Source organism: Lissotriton helveticus, chromosome 4_1 (genome assembly GCF_964261635.1).
Source record: "Lissotriton helveticus chromosome 4_1, aLisHel1.1, whole genome shotgun sequence".
NCBI lineage: Eukaryota > Metazoa > Chordata > Amphibia > Caudata > Salamandridae > Lissotriton > Lissotriton helveticus.
In genome coordinates this window covers 1,063,961,070-1,063,988,051 of record NC_136063.1, presented here as the reverse complement: position 1 = coordinate 1,063,988,051, position 26,982 = coordinate 1,063,961,070, and the positions used below count along the sequence as shown (strand labels likewise).

At 44.4% G+C, this 26,982-nt stretch overlaps 1 protein-coding gene across 3 annotated transcripts in view; it reads left to right on the top strand.

Annotated features, from left to right (window-relative positions):
• The window catches only part of TRIO (trio Rho guanine nucleotide exchange factor), a 4,034,553-nt gene that overhangs the window by 1,242,197 nt on the left and 2,765,374 nt on the right, over positions 1-26,982 (top strand). For all 3 annotated transcript variants that reach the window (XM_078687660.1, XM_078687659.1, XM_078687661.1), the window contains exon 14: positions 18,521-18,716. In XM_078687660.1, the coding sequence (XP_078543786.1) occupies positions 18,521-18,716 (196 nt within the window). The remainder of the gene's footprint in view (positions 1-18,520; positions 18,717-26,982) is intronic.

The following is a 26,982-nucleotide window of genomic DNA, read 5'->3' as shown; positions in this document are numbered from 1 at the left end:
AGTTAATCCCTATATTTGAATGGGTCGGGACTCTTATTAGTCTTTCACCGCCAGAAACTATATTTCTTAAGTTGGGTACCCTCCATATGGAAATGGTGGACATCCTCATGGAGCTGTTAAACCCACTTGTGCGGAAGGGGACTCGCAGGGTCCATAGACCCTCTTGGTACAATTTAGCTTGCAGGAAGGCAAAGGCCAACCTACTCGCTGCCCTGAGACGTCCGAGGGATACGGACTTAATTAAGATAAGAAGGGAGGAACTAAAGCAAATAATCCACAATGCAAAGGTGGAATGGGATCATTCCAACTGGGATAACATGTTGGCTGCTCTCCAGACCAGAGATGCCCGTAAATTCTGGCAGATAGTGAGAACAGGGTCTGCCGAGCCAACTCAGGCTGTGGAGGCTAATATAGCGGCCTCAGTGTGGGAGGATCACTTCCGCTGCCTCTATGAAGAGGTTAGCCCTAGCTTCCCTAACCATCGTGCTGATCTGATGCCCGATCACCACTTACCTTCTGGTGGGCCCGCTATGCATTCTGGAATTATTGAGGGTGCTGAGATGTTACAATTCACCCTAAAGGAGGTTCATAATATAATATCCAAACTGCCTTCGGGCAAGGCCCCTGGGCTGGATAAAATCCCGGGTGACTTATTCAAGCACCAACCCAGGGTCTGGGCTCCGTATCTCTTGGAGGTCTTCAACGCAATACTTGGGGGAATGGCAGTTCCTAGTACTTGGCTGGGAGCAGAGATTGTACCTATCTTCAAGAAGGGCTCTCCTCTGCTCCCAGCCAACTACAGGCCAATCAGCCTCATTGATGTAGCACAAAATTTTTATGCAAGGCTCATTCTTGACCGCCTGCAAGAATGGATGACGGACAACTCCGTTCTAAGTACATACCAGGCTGGGTTCAGGGCCAAGGTTTCGACGATGGACCAAATTTTTCGTTTGGCCGTTTTGTTTTGGAAGACGGTGCGGGTGGAGGGGGGTTCGTTGTATACTGTCTTTGTCGATCTCCGCGCAGCCTTTGATCTGGTTCCGCGGAGTAAACTGTGGGCAGTACTCGCTGATCTTGGTGTCCCTCCTGCTCTTTTAAACATTATTGTTCGACTGCACACCCAAAATTATGCTCAGGTCAGGTGCGGGAGGTCGGGTACCCTCTCACAAAGATTTCCCGTTGGCAGAGGGGGAAGGCAGGGATGTGTTCTTGCACCGACCCTGTTCTGCCTCTTTGTCAACGGGGTAATCGATTATCTAAACAATGTTCCCAATACAGATGCACCAAGGCTGGGTGGCAGACGGGTGCCCGCAATTATGTTTGCGGACGACACCCTACTGCTATCGAAATCCCCCATCCTTGAGGGCTTCGAGGCATTTTGCCAAGAACACGGTCTTGAAATAAATGCCTTAAAGACCAAGTACATGATTTTTAATCCCCCCCAAAAAACACGCCCTAACCCCTATATAGGCCCGAATAGGCTTGAAAGAGTCTTTACGTTTGAGTACCTGGGTGTGACTGTGAATGACAAACTGGAATGGGGTGAACATCAAATCAAGTCACAGCTCAGATTGGCTCAAATTGCAGGGGGAATAATTAGGCTAGCAAATGCCAACAAATCATCTATTAGACTGCTAGCCCCCCCCTTGGAGATTTATAGACTCCAGGCCAGAGGCGCGATTCTTTATGGCAGCGAACTCTGGGGACATACTTGCAAGAAGGAGTTGGTCATGGTCGAAAACAAGTTTCTCAGACAACTTCTAAAGCTACCGGCTAGCACCCCGCTTCTCCCTCTTAGACTGGATCTGGGCTTAAAACCATTGGATGAAGTTGTGGGTGTAAAGCCTTTAACCTTCTGGAGAATATTGTGGTCTACCCCTGAGCTAGCCAATTATAGGCAGGAATTGAAGGAAATCCTTGCTCTACCTACTATAGAGAACATCCCGTGGTTTAAATATCTGAAAACTGAGTTTACCCGGCTGGGTCTCCCCAGCTTATGGAGGGACCCTGAAATGGCTTGCCAGGGTTTGTCTCGTAAAGATCTGGTAGCAACCTTTTATGCTTGTAATCTTGAATCCCATATACAGGGTATACGCCCAGACTCCCTGGCTAACATCTTTGTTGGGGTGAAAGACTACTACAGGTTTGAACCAGTTCTTGACGACATTTTTCCGAATTTGGCCAGAAAGTTATACTTACAATGGCGGTACGGCACTCTTCCGCTTAGAGCATTTACAAGCAAATGGAATTTCCACACCTTAAAAAACTGTCCAGGCTGTAATTGCAGGCTTGAAGACAAACTGCACCTAGTCTTCTTTTGTCCCGCATATCGTACGGCTAGGAGGTACTGGATAATCCCTCTATGTAAGAATTTAGGCTTTACTAAATGCTCTGAGGCCTTTAGAATCCTTAAGACCGATCTCTCAAAAGCAACTGTTTTTGCAATGGCTAAATTCCTTGAAGCAGTATGGCATAAGAGAAGGCTTTTAACTTCCAGGTCACCCCATCCTTGACCAGATCATGTATTACTGATTGCGCAACCTTTTTGCATTGGACTCTTTCAACTAGAATTTAAAAATGTTATAAAATTGTTTAGTTTTTACTCATATATTGCCAAATTATTACTCAGTATTGATCCATTGAGTGTTGTAGTCCTCATGTGTTTATTTATTGGGATACTCTCCTGTTTTTTGTATGCTATCCCGCTACCGCTGTAATACTGATGTTTAAATTTGGTTATTTTTTAAGTTCTATGTCTATCTTTTATGGCAATTGCCGAAATAAAGATTGTTGAAATGAAAGCAGCTTGTTTTACCAGAGCATAATCTTATTGGTGTAGATTAAGTGAAAAAGAACCACACAGTGTATTTATAAAAATATGTATTTGTTATAAGACACTCACTAACACATACAGATATCTCCTAACCAGGGATATACACAATGCACACAATACTTTGCAATAGAAACAGGTAAGTAGCACAAATACACAGTGGTCGCCTGGGGGAGATCAAACCATATACTAAAATAGTGGTATGCGAAACACAAATCAATTCAAGACTTTACCCAGAAGGCGTAGAAGTGCTGGGGAACCAAGGAACTGCCCGACGTAAGTTAACAGGAACCCCACGGAGGCCGTGTGCAGAGTGGGAACACGACTGCAGGTTCAGTACAAGTCAATGGGTAAGTCATTTGCAATTTTAACGAAGGCGGTCCCTTCCCATTAGACCCTGAAGAAACACTGTAGAAGACAGAAGGTTGGAGAGCCACCTCACCCGGGGATAACCTAGGAACCAGGATAGCTACACTAGGGAAGCCGGGTGTATAGGTGAGAAGTGGCGTCAGAGACCACTGTCTAACTCAATGGAGAACTTAAGAAAGATGCTGCTGCTGGAGAACATGAAAATGACCAGTGGAACCCAAAGGTGGATTCAAGATGAGATAAGAGATACCTGCAAGCAGACAGGACAGAGTCTAGGCCACTTGGGAGTGACCAGGAGGCCCGGAAGACGAATGCCCACCGAAGTAAAGTGTTGCAGGAGAGCTGACGATGACCTTGTAGCTGCAGCTGTGCGGACCAGGCGACACTGTGGAAGACCAGGAGCTATTCACGATCTTTCCCACATCAGATGTTGAGAGTTGAAGGGTTAGGGTCCTTCGAGAGCACCAACAAGCATTGGCAACTGCAAACAACGTGGAAAGCGAAGAAGGAGCAATGTCGGGAACAGCAAGGTCCAGGAGACTCACCACAAGCAGGGGAGTCAGAGCAGGCCCCGAGCAATTGGGGTAGCCCACTGAAATCAAAGAAGACCCTCAAGAGGACCCACAGGCCAGAGGCACTGGAGTCGCAAGAGGACCTCCAGCAGCTCACCAAAGATGCAGTCCCAGGATGCAAGTGATGCGGTGAGGACAAAGATCTTGGTCACATGAGATGCTTGAAGTTGGAGCTTCTTGGAGCCAAAGATCTTGGAGGAAAGAAGCCAATAAGAATTTGCAACAGCAAGTCGACGCAGTGCTCAGGGGTTACTTACCTGTAAGAGTAGTTTTGCAGCTTGAATTATTTTCTAGATCACATGCTGTGCATTATTTCTCAGTGTAGTGGTTGGGCCTGAAATTGCCTTATTCCTCTTCTCTTTTTTCCCCCTCTCTGGATCTCATCAACATTTTATGGTTATGTTCATCTCCTTATAACTTTAGATGTACACCCACAAAGCCCCTGTGTGTGGTCATCATCTTAGGAATTTGTTTTTCTTTTTGATGATCTGTACTATTTTTTGGGATTGCTATTTCTCTACTACGCATTCCCTTTACCCTTTTGCTTCCAGCGCTTTCTATTTTGGAGGGGTGGGAGGATTACATGTGAATCCAGAAAATGTTTCAATCAGCATAACTACTCTTACTGGTAGACAACCATAGTGTATTGCAGCATGAATCTTTTCTGGAGTCCCATATTGTGCATTGATTGTGTAGAGGTATTCACCCACACTTGAGAAGTTGAGTTGAATGGAGTGAGTGTTTGCAAACAGATGTCTTAGTACCTTTTACCACCCCTGTGCTTCTCGATTAGCTTGAATGTCTGCATAATAGTGTTTTGCAGCATGAATCTTTTCTGGATTTACATGCTGTGCATTATTCTACCATCTAGTGTTTGTGTCTGGAATTCTCCCCAAAAATCTTTTGTCCTTCTCAGTTTGTTTTTTGTTGTTGGTGGGCGATCAACAATCCTCTATTTGGTGTCTCCTTGTGACATTGTTGTGCTTCTTCTGGAAGCTCCCACTTTTGATTGCCATCTTCAGATAATTTTGTTCTGCCGCTGGATCTGGGTGCATGCTGAAGGCTCTCCAAGTCTTGGAAGAAAAAATTAACTGAAGATCGTGAGAAGTTGACTTTCGTTCAACTTCTCACGACTGCAGCTAACTTAAAACATCTCAAGAAGGTACCGGGCGATATTATGAGAGAAGGCAAACCATTTCCTTGACAGTGCCAAATAATGCATTTGTAGGGGGCCGACTCCATGTACTGAGTAATGGAGAAAACACCTTTCCAGCTGTGCAAAAACTGCCACCACAAATTTGCACAGAAAAACAAGCACCCTCTCTGTAACCTCTGCCTGCCCAGAGACCATTGTAGTGAGCACTAAAACGCCTGTTCCGTGTTCACACCAAAGACCCTGAGGAAAAGAGAGGCAGAGGCAAGCCCAGTACACCATGCAGGGACATCACCCATGCCTCTCAGTTCACACATCTCTACGAGACTTGGTCCTTTCAAGCGATGAAGAGAAAAACATTTCCGAAGAACCAGAAGGGGAAACAGAGGTTGACATACAGATCGTTGACATTGAGACACAGGGTGCCAAGAAGACTTCTATTGTTCTTGAAAATCTTACCAGAGGCATAAAAATGCCACGCATCAACCTCAAAGAGAGCCGTGTTGTCCAAGCATTCAACATCTGCAATTGCAACCCAAGACAAGGAACTCCGTGGTATCTTTGAAAAGAACAGTGCAGCTGGCAAAATGCCTGAAGAAGGCCAAGTCGTCAAAGGACAGACGAGAAAAGAACACTTCGGCGTCGAAACATGAAAGGTCGCGAACAGACCATCACAGTTTCCAGATCGATTTATCTACAAAGGACTCTTCAATGTCGAAGAGGAAGATGAGTGATATTCTCGACGCCGAACAATGGACCGTTGAGATAAAAAGAAAGAAAAGGCATCTTGAGCCGAAATGATGGTCCTGCTCCAGAAACGCAAAGACTTCTATGAAAGTCTTGAGGAGTTTTGAATCCTAATAGTTGGCCTAACGGCTAGGGCGCTCGACCTCGGACCTGGAGGAACTGGGTTCGAGTCTCGGTAATGACACTAAACATCCTGTGATTCTGGGCAAATCAATTAATCTCCCCGTGCCTAATAAAAATAAATGTGTGTCCTCATGTAAAGTAACTGGTGCTATGTAAAGCGCTCGGATACCCGATTTGGGTCAAGTTCGGGCTATAGAAAACTCTAAAAAAAAAAAATTAAAAACAAACTCCTCAATATCAAAGAATCGGGGAAAAAAGCTTTGAGGACATTGAACAGCTTCTAACTCCTGAGCCTCATAAAGAACTGAAAAATTCTATGAAGAAGAGGAAGAGCAAATGGCGGGACAATATCGGGGTTCAGAGGATTCACAATACACTGAAACATAATGGCAGGACTTAGACACTGACTCACCAGAAAAGGGGGTAGACAATTGACAATCAAGACCATCACCACTAGATGACTTAGGCATCTACAACCGGGTGATAAAAAGGCACCGGACAGATATGGGGTTCAACTAGAAGAAGAGAAACCACAATCATGTTTCCTGTTGGAGACTCTTCTGCCCACACTGTAGGAGGCTGGCTCAGTATATAGTGTCCGCCTGTAGTGAGGCACTGTGCACTGAGCTCAGGCAATCCTTAGTGGCAGGGTGTAGAAACCCAGAGCTCACAAGGGGTGGCTATGGAGAGCAGCTAAGACTTATTCAGGAGGGTGTGTAAAGCAGGATGCATTTGCCACTATAGTCAGTAAGTAAGTTTTTCACACACTAAAAGACCATACCAGGTGAGTATAAAAACAATTTCTGTTTATTAACACACACTAGATACTAACGTGGTATGTCTCCTATCCGAAGCTATCAACTGTACACAAGAACTACTTCAGAAATAGGTAAGTAGTATAGGAAAACACATAGGACCCAACCGGGGATCGAACCATATACTAAAATAGTGGAATGTGATCTAAGTACCAAAACAGGACTAATACCCAGGGATGGAGGGCCCCAGAGGAAGCATGGAACCACCCAAGGTGAGTAGCCAGGGGTCCCAAGGCGTCCGGGTGCACAGTGGTTACACTGGGTCAAACATCCATAGGATAACACAGGGTAAGTAGCGGCTGGATTATTACAGTTCTAGGACCCTTCCCAAAGGACCTCGAAGGAACCACTATGATCAAAGAAGGTTGGAGAGCTACCCCACCCATGGATACCCCAGGACCCAGGATACCTGCACCAGGGAGCCTAGGTGCATTGGGATGAAGTGGTGTTTGAAATGCCCGTAGGCTCAAAAGAAGGTTTGTGAGAGATCAGCGGCTACAGAGTTTTGTGGACCAGGCTGGTATAACTAAGATGTGAAATCCAGATAAGAAGAACCTGAAAGCAGAGGAGACAGAGTCCAGACCACCCGGAGGTGACCAGGAGGCACAGGAGTACAATACCAGCCCTTGTTGGAGCTTCTTGTTATAGCACTGTAAGGTTAAAGCAACAGCTGTGGAGACTAGGCAATGATGCAGGAGCACAGGAGCTGTCTACGAGCTGTCCCACGCCGGTGGATGAGTGCAGGAAGGTCAGTGGTCGGCCAGACCACCAACAAGCCTTGGCAAACTCAAACAATGGTTTGCATGAGAAGATGCTGTGTTGCAGACCAGCAAGGTCTGTGGGACTGACCCAGCAAGGTAAAGTTCGAGCTATCCCCCAGCATGCAGAAGAGCTAGAAGGAATTGATGGGAGTCTCCTCGAGGACCCTCTGGCAGCAGGCGCAGGGAATTGCAGAAAAGACTCAACAGCACACAGGAGATAAAGGCCGATGAGGCAGAGGATGCAGGCAGTACTTTGTTCTTGGTGCTGCGCCGTGCTGGAGGCAGGGGCTTCTTGGAGCTTGAATGTCTTTTGTGGAGAAGGCCAACGTACCTTGGCAACGGTAAACAGACACAGTGCACAGATAGGCAGTTCACGTCTGCTGGAGAGGGAGTCCTTGGTGACTCAGAGGATGCATGGCCACAGAGTTGCAGAACTTGAAGAAGCACAGGGACAAAGATGCACCCGGAATCTTCCCACCAAAAGCAGTCTTGTTGTAGATCCTGGCTTGAAGAACAGCAGAGTTCCAGTGTACACCAGCAGAAGAGTGTTTGAGCAGTCTTCAGGCAACAGGCAGTTGGATCTTGAAATTGTTGTCGGGACAAATCTAGAGCCCACCCTCAGAGGAGCCATTAAGAAATCTAAAAAAGGGGAAGGACCTCTCTTGTGGTGACCATCTTATCTGAGGGGGTAAGGGACTCTACTCAGCTGTCCTAGCAGGCAGATGATCCCAGGGGCCAAGATTCAACATGGCAGAATCAAGTGGCCACCTGGAGGAGCTCTGGGCACCACCCTAGGGAGGAGATGGAGAGGTGGGTGGACACTCCCCTGTCCTTTGCACCAGAGTGGGAGCCAAAGGCTCCTGAACTGGGCAAAACTGGTTCATGAAGGAGGGCACCTAATGTGCCTTCAATGCAGACTGATGGGGCTCGGAAGCACCCCCACCCTACTTAATACTAAAGGAGAGGTGGTCACACCTCTCCTTCACAGGGAATCCTTTGTTCAGCTTCCCCTGCCTGAGTCAAGCTAATCAGCAGGGGGGGAGAACACTGTCTCCGGTAGGCAGCAGCTGTAAGGCTACACAGGTAGGTATTGGGGGGGGGGGGGGTTCTCTAAGGAGCCCCCAAGTACATGGCATTATGCAACTAACACTGGAATCAGTGTAGTTGCATGATTCCAACAGGTCTGATACCAAACATGACCAGGTTCGGGAACAGACATTATATAGTTGGACATCTCGTGCTGGGCTACCCACACTCTTAGAACCATCCATCCTGCCCTTGGACTGAAGGGCCTACCTTAGGGGTGACTTATAGGTTTAAAGTGCAGTGACCAGGATATAAGGGAAAACTTATATCCAAAATGAAAGGTGCAAGCACCATTTCACACAGACTGCTATAGCAGCTCTGCAGACATAGTTTGCATGGGCTCCCGTTGATGTCATAATACATGCTGCAGCCCATGGGAGACTCAAAGTGTGCCAATGCCCTGGGTACCATATACTAGGACTTACAATGGTACCCCAGTATGTCAACTGTGGGGTGTAAAAAGTACTTTTTACACACAAACGAGAAGGGGAGAGGCTACGGAACTCACCTACTCCAAACCCCCTGTCAAATACTTATACACACCAAAAGGAGTAGGGAGTGAAAATCGTGGTGCAGTGGTCCAGTGGTGTCACGTGCTGTGTCCCAATACTGCCCTCACTCACACTAGTGTGTGACATGCTTAATCATTGGGCTGCTTACAATACACCCCAGCGCAGCCAACGCCTGGGGTGGAGCAATAGGGTAGGGGAGGACAAACACAACATAAAATAGTGAAAATAATGCTTTCAATAGTGACTGGGAATGCCGGACGTGAAAGTGCAGTGTGGTGTGGGTTTAAAACTAGCTCGGAGGTATCTCTATACCTATACTTTATTCTTAGATCCTCCAGCCAGGACTAAAAATGTGTAGGATGGTGGTAATACGGAAATATAATGTGCTCCTTACACCCCTCCTTACTGCCAGCTAGTCGAAATGTTTTGGCCGTTTGTCTGTGCCCAATGATTGGGGTCACGCCAGCCTTCTTCAGAACTCTGCTGGTCCTAGTATATTGTGTAGTGCTCTAACCTCTGTTCGAGGTTCGCGGGAATATGAAACCCTAATCCTTACGTACAGGTACTTCCTCTAGAAAATGTGTGGATTTATTGCAAGGAATAAGGGGACAGGAGACATAAGAGATAGGGGAATTAGAAGGATTATTCCCCTCGTGCCTCTCAATTATGTGAGTATACATCCATACGTGCACACTCAGTCACGCTCTATGCGATTACCAATTCCACTGCAGACCAGGGTGCGTCACCCTAAAAACTTGAAACATATTCCTCATAGTAAGGTAATTCATTCTCAATGAACCATTCAGAACTGCTACCCTTTTGGTAGGTGTAGAGTTTAGCGCCACTTGCGTACTGTAAAATCATATAACCCACAACGTATTAAAAAGGGGGCTCGGATTGTTCTTACTTGGATGTATGACATTACAACGCATGCTTTTACATCGCATGCTTTTACAACGCGGTTTTTACAACGCATACCATTACAACGCATAGTGCTTTGGGGTGCTGGATAGTGAATAGTTTAATTTACTATTCCAACTCCAGTCCCCGTGGATAGTAGGGAAGGTGTTGGACAGTAAATTAAACCTATTCCCTATCCTAGAGCGCCCCCCAGCGCAATGCATTGTAATGGTTTGCGTTGTAAAAGTTGCGTCGTAAAGGCACTGCGTGGTAAAAGTTGCGTTGTAAAGGATGTTACCCTTCTTACTTACAGAGTTTACCCTTAAGTCATGTTAGAACTGGCGGTCGGCAAGGAGAGATCCCCTGTTGTCACACACAGCGGGAAGCAAAATCGTAGGGAGGAAAGAAATCGTAGCAGGTATTTTTCACAGTTATAATTTCATGGTGAAGGTGTTCACGGTGTGGATAATAAACACCTCTTAAGTGTTCCAATGTTACCTACTCACAATTTCCCCATCAGAATCGACTACATCCATACTTTAAGTTGGTAAGGTGTGTTGGGAGAGCTGGAATATCCTATGCGGCAACAAAGGGTTCCCCCCCTATTGGGGCTATCTTGAGAGATAAAGGAAAAAGGAAATAACATCCTCCCTAGGGCACTATGGCTAACTCCCTCATCTCACCTTTTTTACATGCCCATCACTCCTTTTAGAAGGAGAGACCTTAGTTAAGGACCCTTGGTTTTAATAAGGGCTTACATTCATTAAATGAAATCTAGGAATAGTTCCTTCACATAAACATCTGATACCCTCTTGTTTTAGGTGGGGAGTGTAACAAGGACTTCAGGTAATAAGGGCATACCTTGGGGTAATGGATTGGGGCAGCAGGACTCGTTGTCCCTAACATTACAGAATTGCAACTAGAACGAATCGCCACCATGAGCGCTTTTGATTAAACCCTGCTACGGGGTCTCCAATGGCTACAGGGTGCCCTGCATCATAGAAGCAGGACCGTTGCGATAACCTGGTTGCCAAGATGCCCGTTTGAGATGTTTCACGCCACCCACATGACCAGAACTCACTCCGGGCGTTTGGAAGCGCCCCACTAACAAAAGCGGTATGGACTTAATGCTCCCCCGCATACCTACACAGGAGGAGCAGGCGAGTACCTATCAGGAGGAGCACCACCCTTGGAGTAGTAAGGTGAAGGTGAAGGGGAGAGAGGGAGGCACATAAGTCTAACTCTTTTTGGCATTCTTCACTGGTTTCTTTTAACAGTGGGTGTTATTTGGTCCCTTTGTAAGGACCTCTCAGCCGCAACTACTTTGGAGTCACTAGGAGTAAGTTAGAGGGGTGCACAGAGGGGGCACGTGCATTTGGTTGAATATGGCCATTTCCTCAAATGAGCACCTCAAAAACGGGGGACTTTGGTTTTATCGCATGAACTTAAAAGCCACATTATGCTGTTTAACGGCGCTGGGCAAGTGCATCTTCCCTCACAATGCGGTTATGTCACTGGGTAGCTCTCTATTTTCACCTAACCAAGAGCATCCACAGTGGATTGTATAACGCGAGTTATGTACTTTTAATGTTTGTTACGGGTCTGAGGTAGCGAGTAGGTAACATTGGACCACTTAAGAGGTGTTTATTATCCACACCGTGAACACCTACACCATGAAATTGTAACTCTGTGAACAATACCCGTTACAATGTCTTTCCTCCCTAGGATTTTGCTTCCCGCAGAGTATGGCAACAGGGGGTCTCTCCTTGCCGACCGCCAGTTGTAACAAGGCTTAAGGGTAAACTCTGTAAGTAAGAACAATCCGAGCCCCCCTTTTTAATAAGTTGTAGGTTATATGAGTTGACAGTACACAAGTGGCGCTGAACTCTACACCTACCAAAAGTATGGCAGTTCTGATTGGGTAATTGAGAATGAATTACCTTACTATGAGGAATATGTTTCCTGTTTTTAGGGTGATGGACCCTGGTCTGTGAGTGTGCACGTATGGATGTCTACTCACATAATTGAGAGGCACGAGGAGAATAATCCTTCTAATTCCCCTAACTCTTATGTCTCCTGTCCCCTTATTCCTTGCAATAAATCCACAAATTTTCTAAAGGAAGTACCTTTACGTAAGGATTAGGGTTTCATATTTCCACGAACCTCGAACGGAGGTTAGAGCACTACACAATGTACTGGGACCAGCAGAATCCTGTAGAAGGCCGGCGTGACCCCAATCACTGGGCACAGACTCACAGCCAAAACATGTCGACTACCTGGCAGTAAGGAGGGGTGCAAGGAGCACATTATATCTCCCCATCACCACCATCCTTCATGTTTTTAATCCTGGCCAGATGACCTAGGAATAAAGTATAGGTATAGAGATACCTCTGAGCTAGTTTTAAACCCACACCACCCTGCACTTACACTTCTGGCGTTCCCAGTCACTATTGGAAGCATTGTTTTCTCTCTTTCATGTTGTGTTTGTCTTCCCCTACCCTATTACTCCACCCCAGGCGTTGGCTGCGCCGGGGTGTATTGTAAGCAGGCCTATGATGAAGCATGTCACACACTAGTGTGAGTGAGGGCAGTATTGGGACACACAGCACGTGCCACCACTGGACCACTACACCACGGTTTTCACTCCCTACTCCTTTTGGTGTGTATACTTACCATGAAATTTAGAGGAGAGAGCACTGCCACTAGGTTCCTTGTTAGTAGGATCCCAGTAACCTACAGTCTAAACACACTGACACCAGGCAACAAGTGGGGTTATCTATCCTAGAAAGATCCTGCTTTCCTACACATACAATCAGGAGTCAATTCTTGCCTATGCTGCCAAGTAGTTTGGACCAGGGGACCAGTCCTTTAAAGAACCTGCCATATGTTGAGCCATCACACAAAGGGCAGAGAAAAAAGATAAGAATTCCTCAACAGTGAGGAAGAGGGCTAACGTTCTTAGTACCTCAGGACCACCTCCTGACAAAAACAGTAAAATAATTGACCTCATGGGTCAAAAGAAGTGTTGCAGATCACTGGTGTATCGCAAATTCGAAAGCATTACTGAATCTACGTCCCTACCAACACTTGGAGGAGCTAGTGGAGCTGATTAAACCTCTCCCAGAACAATATCGGAAGAGAGCAGCGCACCTTGTGGAAGATGGCAAGAACATCACCAATCCATGCCTGAAGTCCGCTCTAAGGCGATACAAAAGGGAATGATGGACGGAGCATTTGAGCAAATCTAACACTCACCCCCAGTCAACTGATCTGGGTTTAATCCATCACCATTCTTTAGCTCACTCCGCCACCCCAGTTCAGACATGGCCATATGCAAATCAGTCTGACCCTGTGCCTTATGGGAACAGTCCAGCCTGAACTGCCATGTCTTCCCTGGACCGGAAACCAAGCATCCTGGGACCGGTTTCAGGTTCATAACCCTCATCAGCCAGGCTATCTTGAATCCAGTGGCAAAGTGAGCAAGGGACTCACGTCTGAGCATACCTTTGCTCAGACGTGAGTCCCGTGCTCTCCACACCACTGGCGTTAAGCTATCCTGGCTGAAGACGGCTGATAGCCAGAAACCGGTCCTATGATGCTTGATTCCGGTTCAGGGAAGACATGGCTTGGCAGTTCGGGCTGGACTGTTCCCATGAGGCACAGGGTCAGACTGATTTGCATATGGCCATGTCTGAACCGGGGTGGTGTGGTGAGCAAAAAAACGATGGATTTAGGCCCAGATCCCTGTACTGGGGTGAATGTATGACATTGTTCTACATTCTGTCCATCAACTGTTGTTTTTGCATGAAGTCAGCTCTAGACGTGGCAGGTCCATCTAGCTGACACATGATGATAGGACTAACTCAACACTGTCACGCCTGGCTGAGAATTTCAGGATTCAAACCTGAGGTTCAAGCACACATCCTGAATGTGCCATTTAATGGCAAGCAGCTGTTTGAAAGTGCTGTTGACGAGACACTTAATCAGCTGAAAAAAGACAATGAGACAGTGAAGTCGAGGGGAGTTCTGCAGTGCAGTGGCAAAATGCGGAGTGGGCTGGGGCCTTTGCAAAGACCAGCAGGAAGGGGCGGCTTACAATCTGGGACATCCTACCATAAGTACCAACAGATGTACTAACGAGACAGTCAAGCAAATCAACAACAGTAGAGTTTCCAAAACCAACTAATAAGGCAGTTTCTTTGAGGTCGGTCATACGAAAGGGGACATCCACAAGGAAAGGAACACCACCTACTAATAAGTGACTTACCAACAGTCGCAAGACACTCTTCTAATAACATCAGGGAGTAAAAAAAAAAAAATCCTATGAGCTCCTACACATGACACCAGTTGGAGGCAGGATAAAAAAACTTCCTTCACGAGTGGAGGGAGAAAACTTCAGTCAAATGGAATTTAAACATAATACTGTATAGATATTGCATAGAACTAGACAAAACAATTCTGCGGACCAAAAAGAAAGGTTCATTCAAAGGAGGAAACATCCCATATACTGAAAGAGGTAGAGGAAATGTTAGCAAAAGATGCAATAGAAACAGTGGCAAGATAAGCAATCAACAAAGAAAACTATTCAACATATTTTATTATACCTAAGGTAGATGGAACACTACAACTAATTCTAGACCTAAGATTTCTAAACAAATTTAAAAAGACAAAATATTCATAATGAGGACCCTACAGGAGGTCATACCACAACTGCAAAAAGGGTGTTACATGGCAGCAATAGATTTAAAAGGCACCTGTTTGCTCATCCCAATGAATGCAGAGCACAAAAAATACCTAGGATTTTAGTAGACAAAAAACACTACCAGTTCAAGGTACTAGCCTTTGGGATCAAATCTGACCAAGAGTATTCACAAAGACCCTAGCAACAGTTGCAGCACACCTACGGAGACAAGGCATACACGTTTATCTCTACCTAGATGACTGGCTGGTAAGGGCAAATGCACACAAAAAGTGCAAAGAAGAAATACAGTGAGTAATGACAACTCTATACAGACTGGGTTTGTCATTAAACATAAAGAAGTCCTCTCTAAAATCAGAACAAGTGAAGATGTTTCTGAGGACAAGGGTCAATTCAGTCCAAGGTTAAGTATATTCCAGCGAGAAAAGAACATAGTCACTGTTGAAGGAAACGCAAATTATGTGGAAGGTGCAAGCTCTGCCATTGAGAACAGCGGGGAAGTTGATAGGAATGATGGCTTCCTGCATCTCTTTGATACCAAACACAAGACTTCACATGTGACCGCTTTATCTGTTTAGGGGAGCTTTGCAGTTGGCTACCCACCATTGCATAATGACTGATATATTAATTCCTGGCTTTGCTCACTATTATGGAATCAGCTGGAGAATTGTTTTTAATAAATATAGTCTGCGAGGAGTGTCTCTTCTTCTCTGCCATGGATCTATTGGCCTTAGAGGAGGATGGTTGTTAAAGCTTCTTTTCTCTGATCCTGGATACTTGGTATCAAGAACAAATATAGATATTTCTCTGGGAAGGTACCAAGGTTTCCAATAGAAAATAAGTTTCTCATTGCTCTTCCTTTAGATGGACTCCACATGTATCTGCCGTCCTTTTAATAAGAGTGTTTGAATGGCGATGCCGTCTAGTGGGAAAACCTCCAGGAGTATATATCTACCTCTTTTTCTGGTCAGCTTGAGTAGATCTTGCAAGCCCCCTTCTGACAACCCCGACTCTTGATCATATTTATTTATTTATTTTTAAAACATATTGAGCACACAAATACCCGTGGGTGTCTCGGCGCTGTGGATCATGCTAGCAGGAGAAAGAATAACTATTGATTAAAGAGCCATGTTTTTATGTGCCTCCTGAATGTAAGTAAGGCTCTTTTTCCTATTAGAATACCTCTTGCTCCTCATCCTAAGGTGCTGTTATTACAGATGGTGGCAACTCTATTTGATCCTCTTCTGTTTCCCTTCTGTCCCCTTCCTCTCTGGGATTCTGAAGCTCTTGAGAGTGCTGTCAGTCTCTTTGTTGCTTTGTATCAGTCCTGTAATTTCGGCTTCCAGTTGAAGGTTTTTTTTTCTTGACTTTGGACAGCCTCTGTTCAACATTGGCGAAGTCCTCCTCTCTGAAGTCAGGGGTCTCTTTCTCGTTGGCCTCTTTCACCCTCCCCCAGTCCCAGTTGCCATTTGGAGTCAAGCCATACTCCTAGAACGTATCCTCAATGGTGTCTGTGTTTGAACCTGTCTGTCTCCGACATGTTCTACTCCCCTTCAACTAGGCGAGGTGTGTGCTTTCAAGTCCACTGTATTCAGCTCGGTCTAGTTGCGCCTTTGAGTTGTTGTGGGCATATGCTTTTTTATGATGTTTTGTGTCTTTCTGCACCTTTCTCATTAGCTCCTCTTTTTACGAGATCGATGACCTTCTCTTTGACATTGCACCTCTTTACCCTGTTCCACTTACGTTTCTGTGGGGTTTTTCTTATTGCTTGAAAGCTCCAAGTTCCTCATAGTGGGTTATTTGCCTTGCAGTTCATCAAGCATCGTTTGCCCACTTATTTTTCTCACTTACTGTAAGATTACTTAAAATAATCTCTCTCAGGCTTCCCACGATTCATACTTGTGGTCCTCGGGCAGGCAAATCTTGCGCAACTTGTGTCTACCCTTCTAAACTAGTTGTGGCGCTGCTTTTGGAAAAAAATCTGAAAGGGCTATTTCCCATGTCTCTCAAAGTATCCACTCCACTAAAGATTCATTTTTAGACTCTCATGGTTGAAGGCCCAAAGAAAAACCTGAAATGCGATTCTCTGTCAGTGTGTGTTTTGTTTTTCTCTACATCCTCTCTCGATCCAGTGCTTTCTCTGAATTTTTCGTGTTTTCCTTTAGTATTCTTCAGAACTTTGTCAAACAGTGACCTGGAGCGCCTGATTGTGCTTACAAACCTAAAGGCAGAAACAAGAATTTGAAAAGTGTGACAATTCATGCAAGTTTGGGCGCATACATCTGATGTCATAAGCTGATGTGCATAACCTCAAAATTGTTGACAAGAGATGGGGAAAAAAAGAAGCAGTAGGAGACCATTCCGAACTGGAAAAATGTACAGCATGTAAATCCAGAAATTATTCACACTGCAACAAGGACCCTTAGAGGAAGGGGAAAAAGGAGGATGAGGAAAAAGAAAGTGGGACAAGGTTTAGGGGCCAACTGTTCTTTGTATAGGCAAGTTGGATTGGTGACTTTGATGGGCGAAAGGCAGTTATTTTGTCATATCTCCGAGTCCTCATTAACTGTTAGCTCTAGCCTTCTAAAGACTCAATTAGGGCTTTCAGGCCGCAAAAAGGTGGTCTCCTGGAATCACGCAAGTTGTCATCTCTATCCAACTTGGTCATTAAAGTCTCAAATAATATTCTCAGTGGGAGGTAGTTTGCTTAAGCTTAATGCACTGTGTCCAATCCATTACCTGCCTGGAACAAAATGATGATGGTTCAGTCGCGTGCCTTCTGAGCTTTCTCCCAAATCCTCCTCAACCTGTCCATGGAAAGGCTTACCTTCATTCTCTTCCACAAATAAACAGTTGCTTTGTCAAAGTTGGAAAGACGGCAGTGTTCTTAAGGTTTAACACTACACTTTAGTGCCATAAAACCATCGCTTCTCCTCCACGTGCCTTTACTTGCAACTTCAATCTTATATATGTCCATATGTTCCTCTGGTGAGGTTCCCCCGGTTAATTCCTCCTTTTGTCCTTTGCTGTTCATTCCATTCTTTGATAAGTAATTGATCTGATGCCTTTTCATGCCACACAACCGTTTGTGTCTCTTTTTAGGCTAGAGGTTGCTTCAGTGGTTGCTATTTTATAATGAAGTAGAAAGATTTTTTGCCCTTTAGGTAGGGTTCCTCTTAGCTCTGCACAGTGATGCCCATGCACCAGGTGTCATGTCTATTCCTCCAATGGTCACACACTATTGCGCTGAAGTGCTCCAATACTAGCTTTGCGATTTATCATGTCCGGCGTCCCACTGCGCACCTGTAATTGCCTCATGGTGCTGGTCCCTGTGTTACTCCTCTTCTTACTCTAAAGCCATCCCAGTGTCACTCCACTGTCCCTTTAAAGATCCACGAAGTGGCCGTCCCAAGACACTTGGGTTGCAGCCCCTTCCCTATGTTGGGAATGTCTCTCCTCAGCCAATTATATTGCCTCTAAACACTACTTCAAAATTAACAGTGCAGGTGTGGGCCTCATACCTGTTTTTCCTAATTCCATTGCACACAGTAGAATTGGAATTGGCTCAGTTTCATATCTAAGACTATCTCGAAATATTCTAGATACACATTTTAAACGTTAAAAAGCCCTTTAATCTCTCAGTGATCTCCTTAGTCTCCCTCCCTGTTTTTGTACCTCTTAGATTCCTGATCCCCTTTCCCTTTTTTGTTTTTTATTTTCACTTTTAGCCACGTCTCTTCTGTCTTCTGCTCCCATTCTCGCCAAAACATTTCTCACTTCTAAACTCGTACTTCAGCAGGAGGAACACTCATAAGATGTTCCTATTTAAATTATATACACTTTACAGTATAAAATACAGAAATCAATGTAAATTCACACTTGATACATTTTTGCTGTTGTATGCATCTTTTTCAATTTGTTGATCTGTAATTCTGTTGTCATGCTTTTATTAGATCATCTCAGACCTGGAGTCTTGGAATGAGGAGTTGTCTCAGCAGATGAATGATTTTGATACGGAAGATATCACAATAGCCGAACAGAGGCTCCAACATCATGCGGATAAGTCCCTGACCATGAACAACTTAACATTTGATGTCATCCACCAAGGACAGGATCTGCTGCAGTGTGTTAATGAAGTGCAAGGTTCTGGTAAGCTGGCTGCTTAAACTTAATGATGCTTCACAGTGTTTCAGCTGGGGGACGGGTGGGAAGGAAGATGGCAATTTATATGATTTCTAGAAAAAAGCACACAAAAACATAGGTATACTATAGCAGTATAATCAAAAGGGAAAAAGAAACACACTTTTTACTACACTTTCAGATCAGCAGCAGTTTGATATCAATTCAAATCGTTTATGTGTATATATATTTAATAATTTTTACATTTCTTTGTAGTTAACATGATTTTTCTTTTTAGGCTTCAAGTTAATTTCTTAATCAAATTTGGTTTATTTAGAAAACGGGCAATCTTGTGAGGATTGACAGTCTGTCAGAGCAAATGTACAAATAAGGGCCTGCCTCACCCTTCCTCATTGGTTCTTGTTAGACAAGGTTCCCTTGTTTGATACGGTTCCCTTGTTTTTGGTCACATTAGATTATGTTTTCCCTTGTTCGCTCCTGCCCTTTACTCCACTAGGTTAAAGCACGCCAAGCAGGAAATATGCAGTGAAGCAGCTAGTAAGCCGCACTGAAATAAACTGAACTAAGGGAGGCAGACCTCATACAGGTTTAATTCAAGGTTAGACATCAACCCTGATCCCCGTGGATAGATGGGCCATACTACACTGTAGTGTGCAGAAGCTTTAAATTTACACCCAAATGCTAAAACTTTACAAAAAAGTGTTCAAATGCTGCTTCAATAAAAAGTGCAAATACCTTGCCGATGGATCACTTAATGTGGAAAATATCATCAGATGAACTGTCACTTGTGGTTAATAGGAACATGCATAGTATATCTGTATCCATGCCAGTGCTTAAGGAATGCATAATTATCTGTGAAAACTCTGATTTCATTACAAGACAAGGAGGCTACATTATGCATTAATCATTTAAATCAACTCACAAACAGCCGCTTACATCATAAAGAAAAGAATAAGAATGTGATGACAACATAGCAACAATATAAGGCATGAGCAAGGGCAGAGCTGCCTCTTTTAAATGCGGCTCGCAAACAGATAAGTTGGCTCTCCTTATTCTTCTTGCTTTGGTATTATTTAAGCTACATGATACTGATTTTTTTTTATACTATTACTTGCTATATTAATTATCTAATATGTTATTGTCACTTGACTTCATTGACCTTGTTTTTTCAATTCGTTTTGGTTTTATTTCCCTAAACCATTTACCCTCCCTCGACTTCCAATTTATGGTTGTCGTTATAATCTCCCGCCCTCCACCCTACCCTTCCTCACCTATGCGACCTGGGTCGCGCTTTCCTCGGGGGACTCACTCCTTCGATCCGGCTTCCCTCGAAGGTTGCCTGCGTTTCTTTTGCTTTAGCGCCTATTAGCTATGGCTTTGTTCGGCGCTTTAGTGTTTGGGCTGCGATTTGCCTTTTATTTGCCTTTCTGATGCGTTAAATGTATTTCACGCACTCGCTCTTTCCCCGAGCGCATCTTTTCCATGTCCACAGAGGAATGAACCTCGGCAGCGGCGGCAATACGCCCCCTACCTCTCTAGGGCCATTCCTCTGATCTTCCGACTGCGGCTGGCTCGAGCACCTCCGTTGCGCTTGCCAGCCACTCGGAGACCAGCAATCAGCTGTTCTCCCTTCGCCTGCCCCCTCGCATCGTTTTTTGGCTCATTTTAACGTGTCATTATCTTTTAGGATCCATTTCTTTTATTCCTGACCTTATTAGTTACTTGGGCATTACTTAACCTAGATTCTCATAATCCATTGCCATAAAAAAGGGGGGTTAGATTGAATTGATTTTTCATAAAAATATAAAAAATAAATAAATAATATATTAAGGGGTTAGTAATATTTGACAGATTCTCTACCTTAATCTAGCCAGAATTACTGTCAGATGATGCTGTCGCTAGCTCCCCTAACTATACCAATGATTCCTTTTAAGTATTCCCACAGAAAGATGAAATCCTGCATGCTGGACACGTTGAAGGAGGTCATGTCGCACAAGAGATCCTTCCTACTAGATGACGACTCTCCTCGTGATCCTGAAACTGTATACTTAAAATCTTCTAAAAAAGTCAAACACTGTGATGGCACTATTGGAGGTCGTGGTACCTCACTTGACCTGGGAAGTCCTAGCACCTCGCGATCTATGGGAGGCCCCTGCGCCTCAAAAGGTACTGGTGCCCCTCGCGGCACAACTAGGATGGGTGTCCCTAGCGGCACGAATTTGGCGGGTGTCCTCAGCGGCACAATTGTTGACAGTGCACGTGTTGACGCAGGATCTCACTCAGATGAAGACCAGGTCTTCGATGACCCTTACGACGAGTTCATTCCTGACCTGGGTGAGCAGGATCTAGAATACTTAGACTTTAATGTCCATTCCGAGGCTGACTCTTCCCCCTCTTCTAAGCACGCCATTTTTGACCCTCTGGGTGGCGAAATGTTTTCCCCTAATACCAGCTCCCACCCTAATAGTTCTAAATGGTTCCCACATGATCATGTCGCCAAATTTATCACTAGATGGCTGAGAAATTCTCTAGAGAGAGAAAGTCGCAATACCCTGAGATCCGAATGTCCGAGGCCTTGCATCGAGTACAAGGTTTGCCAGACCCCCAATCTCGATCCCGACCTCATTAAATTTTTTTCAAACTGGGTAAAGACCCCAGAAAACGCCTCGAGAGGGCCCTTAAGAGTTGCCAAGATAGTCTCCTTGATGTTCTCGGTCCCCTTACTAAAATCCTCGATCTGGCAGAGGAATCCTATATCTCTAATTTACCCTTCGACACTAACCTGATTAGGTGCTGGAGCCAGAGGGCGATCGTACTACTTGGTAATGCTAACTCGGGCCTTAATATTGAAAGAAGGAAGACCATCCTCAATAAAATTAACCCTAAACTAGGTGACCTTGCCGAAAAGGAACTTTCCAATAAACCCAAGGGCCTCCTCTTCGGCGAGGATATGATTAAGACCATAGGGAAGTATGTTGCCACCTTCACCGCCCTAGACAAGGCCCAAAATAATATGAGACGTGTTTTCTCCACTAAACTTTTTGGACAGGCCGGAAGAAGGGGCCGTTCTTCTGGCCGCGGAAACTACCGGCCCTTTTCATCCAATAGAGGAAGAGGTACCACTGGCAGAGGCTTCTATCCCTCCAACCGACAATTCTACCCCCAGAGAGGAAGAGGTTCTCGCGGCAGAGGTTTCTCTTCTCATGGAACTTCCACAACAACTCTTCAAGCAAGTCCTTCTCTCTCCTCTCCCCCTCCCAGGGTCGGGGGAAGGCTCAAGCACTTCTATCATGTTTGGAGGTCCTTGACTCAAGACCCGTGGGTTCTCGAGACAGTTCAGGGGTTCAGAATAGATTGTGAAACTATTGCACCCAACCCCTTGTTCCTTCCTTTAGAAAATCTAGAAATTGATAAAGAAGAAATTTCCTCTATGCTCCAAAAAGGCGCTATTATCGAGGTCCCTTGGTCTCAAAGAAGATTTGTGAGCACGCTTTTCTTAGTCCAGAAGAAGGACAAAGGTAGGAGACCGGTTATAAACCTTCGGGAGGTAAACAAATACCTCGTGTACAGGCATTTCAAGATGGAGGGCATCCACCTCCTCAGAGATCTTCTTCTTCAGGGAGATTGGCTGGTCAAATTGGATCTGAAAGACGCGTATTTTACCATCCCTATGGCAGAGGAACATTAGCCCTTTCTTCAATTTATATGGGACGGTCACCTCTTTCAATTTCAAGCCCTCCCATTCGGGCTTTCATCCGCTCCTTGGTGCTTCACCAAGATTATGAGGACAATTGTCTCTCTTCTAAGAGCGAAAGGTAACCGCCTCATTATTTATTTAGACGATATTCTCATCATGTCACAAACTCACTCTCTGCTCTTGGAAGATCTCAGGATCGCCATGAATCTCATAGAGGATCTTGGCTTCATTATAAACCGGGAAAAGTCCATTCTTACCCCTTCAAAATCTCTAGAGTTCCTAGGTTTCACTTGGACACCTCGAAATGTCTCCTCCTTCTTCCCAACAAGAAGATCGCCAAGATTCGGAAGGAGATCAGGTTGGCTCTAAGACAGCAATCCCTCACTCTTCGAGAATTGGCCAGACTCCTGGATTTGCTTTCTTCTTCAATTCAGGCCATCTTTCCCGGACCCCTCAACTATCGTGCCCTCCAGAGAGTGAAAGCCAATGCCCTCAGATCCGGTGTGTGGTACGAGGACCCTGTTTTCTTGGATCAACAAGCGAGGTTGGAACTCTCTTGGTGGCTGGACAATTTGGATGCGTGGAACGGAAGAGCTATCTTCGGTTCGACTCCGGGCTTTGTCTTGGAGTCAGACGCCAGCCTTCATGGCTGGGGTGCACGTCTCCTCGAGAAGGACACCAGTGGCGTCTGGTCTCAGGCAGAATCCTCCCACCATATAAACTTTTTAGAGTTGACTGCCGGCCTTTATGCCCTAATGAGTTTAAGACACTCTCTTCAGGGCAGATCCGTTGTTTTGAAGATGGACAACGTCTCTGCAGTCTCCTATATCAACCGCCTTGGCGGGACAAGGTCAGCAGACCTCTCCGATTTGGCCAGGAAACTCTGGATGTTCTGTTTGGAACACAAAATTTCTCTGAGAGCAGAATATCTCCCCGGGAAATCGAACTTCTCCGCGGATTGGAACTCGAGATTCCTTCAAGATTTCAGCGATTGGAAACTCGATGTGAACGTTTTCAATTCCTTGTCTCTTTTTTGGGGCCCATTCGATGTGGACCTTTTTGCCAGCAGATTGACTTTTCAACTTCCTCGGTATTTCAGCTGGATGCCAGACCCGGGCGCTCTTGCAGTGAACGCCTTTCTCCAGCCATGGTCTCCTCTTCGACCTTTTGCCTTTCCTCCTTTCGCCATGATTCAGAGGGTTCTTCAAAAAGTGAGACAGGATCAGTGCTCCCTAGTCCTGTTAACTCCTTTCTGGCCCTCTCAGGCGTGGTTCCCCACAGCTCTGGAGCTTTCATGCGACATTCCCTTCCTGATTCCTGCAACAAAAGGTCTGGTTCTAAACGCAAACGGAGAAGATCACCACCTGGTTCTTTCAGAGAGTTTGAACCTTCTTGCCTGGAAAGTGTCAGGCAATCTAACAAATTGTCTGGACTTTTGTCATCTGCTCTCACTCTATTCGGAGAATCCTGGGCACCAGGAACTCACTACAGATATAATAACATCCGGAAAAAATGGTTTCGTTGGTGCATGGAGAGGAACTTGGATCCCGTGGAGGCTCCTATCGTCAATATAGTTAATTTTCATGTTGAACTATTCGACAATGGCCTCTCCTATAGATCGATTAATTGTTATAGATCTGCCATTTCTGCAGGACATTCTCTTGTCAACAGTAAGACGGTAGGTAAGAATGTTATTATTTGTAGATTTCTAAAGAGTATTAGACTTAAAAGACCTCCTAGGCCTAAATTCCAATCTGTGTGGGATGTTAAACTTATGCTTTACCTTTTTTGCTCTTGGCCTGACAATTCTCTTCTTAACAGGAAATGTCTTTCCATTAAACTTGCTTCTCTTTTATGCTTAGTTTCTTGTCGTAGAGTTTCCGATGTGAAAGGTCTAGATATCTCTAATAGATGCTATGATATGTTTGGTGTTAAGTTTGAAATCCTTAGAAGAACTAAAACCATGTCTGACTCTATTTTTTATCCTCGTTTTGACTATTGCCAAAAACTTTGTGTTGTTGATTGTATGAAAGAATACGATTCCAGAATGAAAGATCTTCGCCCTCCTGATGCCAATCAACTTCTCATTTCTTTTGTCAAACCTTTTAAACCCATCTCATCCTGTTCTATTGCCAGATGGGTTAAATTGGCTATGAACTTTGCTGGTATTGACCTTTCCAAATTTCAAGCTCATTCTCTCAGAGGTGCTATGGCTAGCAAGTCCTTCTGGTCTGGTGGTAAGTTGGATGCTATCCTTAAAGCTGCTGACTGGTCCAATGCCTCTACTTTTGCTCATCATTATTGTAAACCTATTGAACATATGTCCAACGCCGTTATTCAAGACTACCAACATGCATAATGTAGCCTCCTTGTCTTGTAATGAAATTGCGATTCTCCTATTAACATGATCAGAGAATCTGGATTTCATTAAAGACACAGAGGCTAACATTATCCCTCCCGTCCCTCCCGTCCCTCCCTTGGACGGAGAATCTATTCTTTTGCCTTGCATTTCATATGATGTTGTTAACTATTTGCATTTCATATGATGTTTTTATTTGCTCATGTTCAAGTTTACAATTTGCTTTTTCTTTGCAAGATGCTTTCAACCTTTTAATTTTTTCACTTTTATTTTCAGATAATTCGACCTAACAGATCTTCTTGGATTTGCCTTCACTTCCTTCCTTGGTTTTCATCTTCTTCATCACCTTTTACTCCAAGTTGCACCTCCATTTTGCTGACTTTCTCCTTGCTTCATTGCATTTAAAAGAGGCAGCTCTGCCCTTGCTCATGCCTTATATTGTTGCTATGATGTCATCACATTCTTATTCTTTTTTCTTTATGATATAAACGGCTGTTTGTGAGTTGCATTAAAGGATTAATGCATAATGTTAGCCTCCGTGTCTTTAATGAAATCCAGATTCTGTGGTCATGTTAATAGGAGAATCGCAATTGTTTCGGACAAGTATTCGTAAATGAGATTTATTGTATCAATCAAAAGCTTACAAAAAACCCCCATAACATATTGGTGCAAATATCAGGTGATTGTTAAGAGGTTCTAGAGGCATATAAGTTAAAATCTATTTTTGAAAGCAGTTTGCTTAAGGCATGAAATTAATACTTTATAGGCTTGGTCTAAGAATTTCATTAGCCTTATTATTGCACCCTTGTCCCTGACACCAAAACAGTATCTAACAGCCTTCGCATTTGATCTTATTTTTGCTTTATTTAAAAAAGATTGCCAATACGTTTTTAATAAAAACAAGAGATTAGGGCAAATACATAAAATGTGCAAAAGAATTTCTATTGTGAGTCGACAAGCAGTTTGGGTTCCATTTCCCCTTGAATTGGTAAATCGTGATCTAAAACAGTCTGATCTTAAAAATGTAATTGTAACATAGCCTGCCAAAATTTGACCCTAGCTATTCTAGGCTCTGTGACGTACAAGTGTCAAAAATAAAGTCAATGTGATTAAACTGTTTGGACTTAGCCAAAATGGTATCCCTCTCTCTGAAAGTTAAAATCCTAAAGAGTAGACTTTTCCAGGCCGGTCGATGTAACTTTGCCAGTGACTCTAGATCGGGTAGTTTACATGTATTCATATCATGTGATAGCCGTAGATACATATGCTTAGTATTATCCTACCATCTAGTGTTTGGTTCAGACGATTACAAGTTGTTTTTCTTTGAAGAAGTCTTCAAGTCACAAGGTATAGTGACCCCTCCTCCAGTGTGTAATGCGCATGTTCCTCAGCTCCTTTGTTAGATTGTTTTTTTCTGCCATCGGGTTCCAACATCGTTATTGCAGCTCCGGGACCAAAGATTCAGTCTACACCGAGGCCTTTTTAGGCTTTCAGTATTCTCTGAGCTGATAAATCACAAATCCATATAACAGAAACTAGCGATTCCTCTATATTCACGGCGCCCGCCCAGGCTTTTCTGTTACTCAACTTCTTTGACTCCATTCTACAAGAATACGTCCACAAGGGATGGAAAATACTTCCTTCAGTTTTTGCCCTAACTGCCACGCTAAATATTCCAGACAGGATTTACATAAAGTAAGTAATCTATGTGTCCCATAGATTACTTACTTTATGTAAATCCTGTCTGGAATATTTAGCGTTGGACACATCCTTGCGGTTAAAGTTAGACAGCAGAGGGCAGCTGCAGAGATAAAGGAGATATTGGATCCATTGGGTGTCACGGTTACTGATCCGGATAGGATAAGAGATGTCTTTAGAATTTTTTACGAGAAACTGTATACACGGGAAGATACTGGGGGAATAGCAGAAATTAGCAAGTATCTTGAAGAGATAGCCCCACCATCTATCTCTAAGGAAGAAGGAGAAATGTTAGAAGCTAACCTAGGCCTGGAGGAATTCAATGACGCACTGAGTAGTTTACCATCAGGAAAGGCATCTGGGCCTGATCAAATTCCGGTTGAGTTTTATAAAGTATTTCGTGATTGCTTGTTGATTTACATGTTTGAGGTTATGCTATATGTACAACAAGGGGGGCAGTCTCCGGATTCATGGGGAGGGGCCGATATAATTGTCATTGCTAAAAAAGCGAAGCCCTTAAA